The sequence below is a fragment of the Clytia hemisphaerica genome, unplaced genomic scaffold, assembly GCF_902728285.1.
Source record: "Clytia hemisphaerica strain Z4C2 unplaced genomic scaffold, Clytia hemisphaerica genome assembly, whole genome shotgun sequence".
Taxonomy (NCBI): domain Eukaryota; kingdom Metazoa; phylum Cnidaria; class Hydrozoa; order Leptothecata; family Clytiidae; genus Clytia; species Clytia hemisphaerica.
Window position 1 is genome coordinate 1 of NW_027104122.1, and position 7,186 is coordinate 7,186.

The following is a 7,186-nucleotide window of genomic DNA, read 5'->3' on the forward strand; positions in this document are numbered from 1 at the left end:
CAACGACTTTCGTTGACTACCACCTTTCCTATGACTATGATTCTAGCCAACAGAATGACTTCATTTTGTTTCGGAAAGAAAACAGAGCCGTTGCTCATATATATTTCTAAAACACTACACTACTGTACATAATAAACAAAACCGGTGAACGAAAAATAAGCAAGCAAAGGCTATAGAAAGACTGTTTAAAATTTAATGGTAAATGAGTGGTGAACTGTTAGTTTAACTGTTTAAACCTGAAAGAAATTCCAATGTAACAATGCAGAGATTTGTGACAGGCTTCGTCGATTTAAATTAAAACTTTTGGCTAAAGCTGGTCTGAAAATACAGTAAAATACAGGAATATTTGATGAAATACAGGAAAAAAACAGGAAAAAATAGGAAAATATCAAAATACAGGAAATACAGAAAATACAGGACGGCTGGGAGGCCTGTGATGGCGACAAAACACGTTGATTTGAGAGATATCGAAGTTTATAAACGAGATGGAACTTATCCACATGAACTTTTCAATTGTTGATGGCCATTTGACTTTTAAAGAATCACGAAGAGTTATCTTTGAAAAAGATAGGAAAACTATGATCATACACGACACCCACGAAGGACTTAATGATAATCCAGAGTCTATTGCCTTGAGTGGCCACCGTGGACGTGATTCTACACATAAGAAAACCGCAGAAAGATTCTACTGGCATGGTATAGTAGAAGACGTGGAAAAACTACATTAATGCTTGTAAGAATGTCAGCAGCATGGGATATAGCAAAAGCAATTTAACCTGAGCTTCAAAGCATTCTCATAGAGAGTAAAGTTATGAAGCAAGTCGGAATCGACTTATGCAATCTTCCTGAAGTGGATGAATATAAACTAAAACATTTGATTGTTCTAATAGACTACTTTTCCAAATGGTCGTAGGCAAAACCTGTAAAGGATAAGTCGGCTCCTACAGTTGCCAGGTTCCTGTATGAAATGATTTGTCGTCACGGATGTTTCCAAATACAAATAAATGACCAGGGAAGAGATTTCGTAAACGAAGTTTCTAAAAATCTATATCAGCTTACAGGCACAGAACAAAGAGTAACTTCAGCGTATCATCCACAATCCAATGGTCTTTGTGAACGCCAGAACCGAGTCATTAAAGAATCTCTAGTCAAAGTTTTAGAAGAAAACCCTACCAAATGGCCTGATGTTATCGACGGCATTCTCTTCTCGCACCGAGTTAGCACTCATTCTTCAACAAAGTATTCACCATTCCAGTTGAAGTTTAATCGCCTACCAACACTTCCAATTGATGTAAAGTATGATCTCAACCGTAGTGTCAATGAAGATATTCCGTTTGACTATGAAACCTTCAGAGATGTGTTTGCTTCGACTGTGAAGCTCCGTGAGCTTACATATATACAAGCCGGTGAAAACATTAAAAAAACACAAGAAAAACAACGAAAAGACTATGACAAACGTCATGGAAAGCCCGAAACAACTGTACCCATCGGCTCCAAGGTTCTTCTCCAAAATTTAAAACGCCAATATCGAAAAGGTGGAAGATTTAGCTACAAATGGATTGGCCCGTACACATTAGTAGGGTGTATGATGAAATGACTTTTTTTCAGAATTGCACTTTGGACAAATTTTTCTGGTAATTTAATCTATTCTAAGACTTTCTGTGAAAAAATTAATTCAAAATCTTCACAATTGACCGTTTGCCCCAGGGTTTTGTAAAATCGATATTTTCGAAAATTTGCGAAAAACAGGGTTTTTGCCTGAAAAAAAATCCTAAAACCAGCTGTGATGGTGCTACAGCCCTGAAATTGGCTAAAAATGTTTCTTGGAAAAAGTAGGATTAGAATGTAACAATTATATAGCTCTATCATATATGAAAATTATTAAAAGTAGGTTTTTAGGCCAAAAATGACCGAAAACGCGAAAAAATGGGGTTTTGCCTGAACAAAATCCTAAATCCTGTTGTGTTGGTGCTACAGCCCTGAAATTGGGCCCAAAATGTTCCTTGGAAAAAAGTAGGATTAGAATGTAACAATGATATAGCTCTATCATATATAAAAATTACAAAAATTGTAGGTTTTTAGGCCAAAAATGACCGAAAACGCGAAAAAATGGGGTTTTACCTGAGAAAAAATCCTAAAACCTGCTGTGTTGGTACTACAGCCCTCAAATTGGACCCAAAATGCTCCTTGGGAAAAAGTAGGATTAGAATATAACAATAATATAGCTCTATCATATATAAAAATTACAAAATAATAGGTTTTTAGGTCAAAATTGACCGAAAAAGGCAAAAATTACTCAAAATATTTTCAGTGCTTAAATAATGAATTTTGACACTTAAGTGCTTTAAAGTGATAAAAGAGATGTTTCATTATAATAATCTAGTACAATAAGCTATCCTAATGGCAAAATTGAGCAAAAATTTGGGTTTTTTATCAAAAAATGATGATCAGTTGGCTTGCTATCTTCGGACAGTCTCTGGCATGATGGAGATGTGCAAATTTCTTTGGGCGCAGGTTCTGCACTGATTGGCATCCATTTGACTGCACCATTCATGAGTATGCTTCTTGATCATAAGGTGACACCTAGACAACTTTTAGTCATCTTACCACAATTGTATCAAGATTTGTGCAGTTACCCATTATCAATGATTGACATGACACGCTGTGCTCTATCAATGCAAACCTTTTTTCTTTATCTTCTTAAAGATGCAACTTCACCATTTGGAGTCAACGTATGTCTCAAATTGAATAAGTTTATTTCAGAATGTGACCAGACTCTGATGGAAAGCTATCTAAAGCAGATCAGTCAAGGTCTTGGTTGTATCTTGAAAAGGCAGCGTGGAAATCAATATGGTTTTGGTGATGATGGCAACAGTGACCTATCGATGAAAAGATGCTAGGTGATCCAGATGCCACGAACACAAAATCAATTGAGAATTATTTTGGAAACCTTGATCGAGAGATTAAGAAGGCTGGTTCTCAAGGGTTCGACAAGTGCTGTGATGATCTCATAATAAAATATGATCAAAAACAAAAAGAATTGATAGCCAGCAATGTTGATGAAAAAGATGCAGCCCAGCTACCAACCAGCAACAAAGTTATCAGGTGTGTATCTGCTTGCAAAAAACCAAGGGCCAATCACTACAATTGAAGAGCCTGACACCCTGGTTCAAGACTGGAATGGTACAGAAAGGATTTAAAAAAGCATTGGATTTGGAGATCAGGTTCAGAAAGTTCACCTTTTATAAAGTGAAGACGACTTGTCCCTTGTTTAAACAACGTTGCTTAACAGTTGAGCAGAAGGTGAAGAATTTGACGACTCTAATCACATCTCAACTGGAATTTAGAGTTTTAGCTCCAGCTGACATGATGGATCTTGAGAATGCAATCAATAATAATGCAAGCACAACTGACAATGAATCAGAGGTGGAAGGAGAGCAAGATGAATTGATGGATGGTATAATCAACACGATGAACAAGAAAATTCTAGAGGAAAAGAGGTAACTTTAAATCTTAAACCCACCTATTCCATGAACTTTGTGTTTTCAGGATTAATGAATGATTTCCAATCAGAGGAAAAAAGCACTAAGTTATCATTTCAATGCTCTAGATTTCAAAGTTAGTATCATTTTTCTTCAATATAGGTTCGGAAAGGCAAGAGATTCAGTTGGCCAAACATTCGAGGATGGTTTTTACCCAGGTTAGATTTTATTTCATCTTTAAGTATGCATAATACTGTGTTGAATAATGAAAGAAACACCTGATCTTTTACTTAGTAATGACATTCTTTTTACTTTTTACTTTTTAGGTGAAGTTGTGAGAGTTTGTACAGAAGATGTGAACTGCAATTTCGGGACACCTGTTAGTGTAAATGACCAAATGAAAAGTCTTTGGAAATGGCCTTCGATGACAATGTAACCATACATAGAAACTCTGTAGTCCCGTCAAGCCTTGCTTAGAAATAAGCAAGTTCAGCACTCACAGACTTATTATGTTTGAGATGACAAAATAATGTTGATTTAGTGGGAAAAGTTTTTTTAGTTCTTTCAGTTCCAATGTTCGCTTTGTTAAGATTTGAGATTAAGAATGAGTTTTGAGATTCATAATTTTTAGAAATTAGCTTGTTTTTTTAACAGTTCAAATAGTTTTCTTTCATTATGCCAAGTTTCAAGGTCTTGAATTTGAGCCTTTAAAAGTTGAAAGCTAAAAATCGCTATTTCCGCTATTTGGGGGTTTTTTTGATAAAAATCCCTTAACCCAAATTTTTGCTAATTTTTCCATTAGATAGCTTAGGTACAATTATATATAAGAAACATCATTTTACTTTAAACACTTAAGAGTGTCAGAAATGATCAATTGCTTAAGCACTGAAAATCGGATTTTGAGTAATTTTCGCCTTTTTCGGTCAATTTTGACCTAAAAACCTATTATTTTGTAATTTTTATATATGAAAGAGCTTTATTATTGTTATATTCTAATCCTACTTTTTCCCAAGGAACATTATGGGCCCAATTTGAGGGATGTAGTACCAACACAGCAGGTTTTAGGATTTTTTCTCAGGCAAAACCCCATTTTTTCGCGTTTTCGGTCCTTTTGGCCTAAAACCTAATTTTTTGTAATTTTATATATGAAGAGCTATATCATTGTTACATTCAATCCTACTTTTTTCCAAGGAACTTTTGGGCCTAATTTCGGGATGTAGCACCAACACAGCGGATTTAGATTTTTCAGCAAAACCCCATTTTTTCGCGATTTCGGTCATTTTGGCCTAAAACCTACTTTTAATAATTTCGGTATGATAGAGCTATATCGTTGTTACATTACTCCTACTTTTTTCCAAGCCCATTTACGCCAATTCAGGCTTGTACACCATCACACTGGTTTTTATTTTTATTTTTCAGGCAAAACCCGTTTTTTTCGCAAATTTTCGAAAATATCGATTTTACAAAACCCTGGGGCAAACGGTCAATTTTGAAGATTTTGAACTAATTTTTTCGCAGAAAGTCTTCAAATAGATTAAATTACCAGAAAAAGTTGTCCAAATTAAATTTCCAGAAAAAAAGTCAATTTTTGCCATTTCATCATACACCCTAACATTAGAATCAATTTCAATAAAAGGTTTATGTGAACTTAAGAACTCCAAGGGAGTAACTTTAAAAACAAAATGCAATTTTTCTGTCATAAAGCCATTTCATGAAGGCAAGTCCAGCCACGAATTCAACCCGTTGTCAGTTTCAGCCGAGCAAATTGAATCGCAAACTGTTTCAAACGATCATTTTGAATCGCAAACCGCTCCAACCGATCAACTCGAATCGCAAATTGTTCCAACCGATCAAATCGTATCGCAAACTTATTCAAACGATCATTTCGAGCAAACCGCTCAAACCGATCCACTCGAATCGCAAACTCCTCAAAACGACCAACTCAAATCGCAAACCGTTCCTGCCGATCAGCTCAAATCGCAAACTCCTTCAAACGACCAACTCAAATCACAAACCGATCAGCTCAAATTTATATCGAAAATAAATTACTTCGAACGTCTGCCGATTGAATTAGTCAAAATGATCTCAGAGCTAGTACTCTAAGGTCCCGAATAGACGCCCCCCCCGCGTATTAATTTTCGAAAATTTTTCGGACCCCCCCCCCGTTTATTAATTTTCTAGTTTTTTGTTTTTGAGTTGAGGTGTAAATCAGGCTTAATCCATTTCGAACGTTCGAATTTTGGTAAAAGGTAAAAGGAAACTTCTAAATATTTTCAGACCCCCCCCGTTTATTCAGACCCCCCCCCCTACTATTCGGGACCTTAGAGTAATCGCCAAAGATATCACATCATACAAATCCGTAATCAACACGTGCTCTAGGTTTCGAGATCTCGTTCATCCACTAAAAAGCGATATTTTACCTTCGGTCTATCTTTTCTACGACAACCTACTTGCCTCCCTATCAACGTTTGGAAACAAAGTTAAAGTTAGTGTGAATAAGCTTTCACGTCATTTTGGCTCTGGCAGTGGTGTAATTGATTCTTTAAAGAAATCAATTGCACACAAGAATTGGAGGTCAGCATGGCTTATTCTTGAAAAACAGAAATTCGGTTGGTTTCTCATCGACAAAATTTTCTGGAGGAGGAAATCGAACGCGGCCAGTTCCGAGCCTCTATTAAAGTCGAATGAGTGGTTACATAACCGCTTGTACATTTTAATTTTAAGCCATGAAGATAAAAACATTTTACTTTCAAAGGATGAGTGGCTAAATAGTAACTTGTTGGATGCTGCTCAAAAATTAATTTGCGAAGAGATAGGAACACCTTCAACCTTTCAAACTGTCCTCAATTCATCAAAGAAAGAAATCGAGCCGTTTTAAGCCGTCAATGAAGAACACGTACAACTCTTGCACGATGCTCGTAATCATTGGTTCTTGAGCTTTTGTTCAAATGGACGAGTTCAAGTATGTGAGAGTTTAAACCACACCCTAACACGTTCTTCGAGGGAAGCGATTTTATCGCTGTACAAAAACTACTTCACGGGAAACAAGGTTATCTCATTTCTTGAAGTTCAAAGACAACCTGATAGTTATAATTATGGACTTTTTGCAATCGCTTTTGCAGCAAGGGCTTCTTTATATGCCGATTTTTACTACTCGTCAATCAATGATCAGTTTTTGTGAAGATTGAGGCTTACAGTTTTTGATTTCAGCAAGAGTTTCAATTTCTTTTAGTCTTTTTCGTATGAAATTTTATCTGTATTTTCTATTTTGTTAGTTTGGCTTAGGAGTTTACGTTGAATCTTTATCTTTTTTAAAGATACATCATTTATTTACGAACATTTCTTACCGACTTAACTTTGCTATGTATTTCCCGTTTTCGGAGTTTTTTAAATGTAATTTTAAGTAACATGTCCCATCTTGGCCTTCATGATTTTGACTCGTTTGATATCAGTGTAAATTTTGGATATTTTACTGCTAAAAGGAATGGACGAAAGAATTGAAAAAAATTTATATACTCGACAAAAGTCATCAAGCCCCCTTCCTCTACCTTTACTAAAGATCTTTTGCATTCTGAAAATGATATATTTGATGCTTCCAACGGATTTAGTCTGGAGAATAGATAAAGAAAACGGGGTCACTTTTAAGATTTCGACCACGTGGTGCCGAGAAATGGCTAGTTTTAGGCAAAAAGAAATCGACATTT

The 7,186-nt window shown here is 35.7% G+C and overlaps 1 protein-coding gene across 1 annotated transcript; it reads left to right on the forward strand.

Moving 5' to 3' along the window:
- The first annotated feature begins 967 nt into the window (after positions 1–967).
- Positions 968–1,597, forward strand: LOC136813556 (uncharacterized). Its single transcript, XM_067070061.1, has one exon. The coding sequence runs from the start codon at positions 968–970 to the stop codon at positions 1,595–1,597; it is 630 nt and encodes a 209-aa protein (XP_066926162.1).
- The last annotated feature ends 5,589 nt before the right edge of the window (positions 1,598–7,186 follow it).

Bases quoted from the DNA above. Each gene is read 5' to 3' on its own strand.
- LOC136813556 (XM_067070061.1), top strand. From the start codon at position 968: ATGATTTGTCGTCACGGATGTTTCCAAATACAAATAAATGACCAGGGA.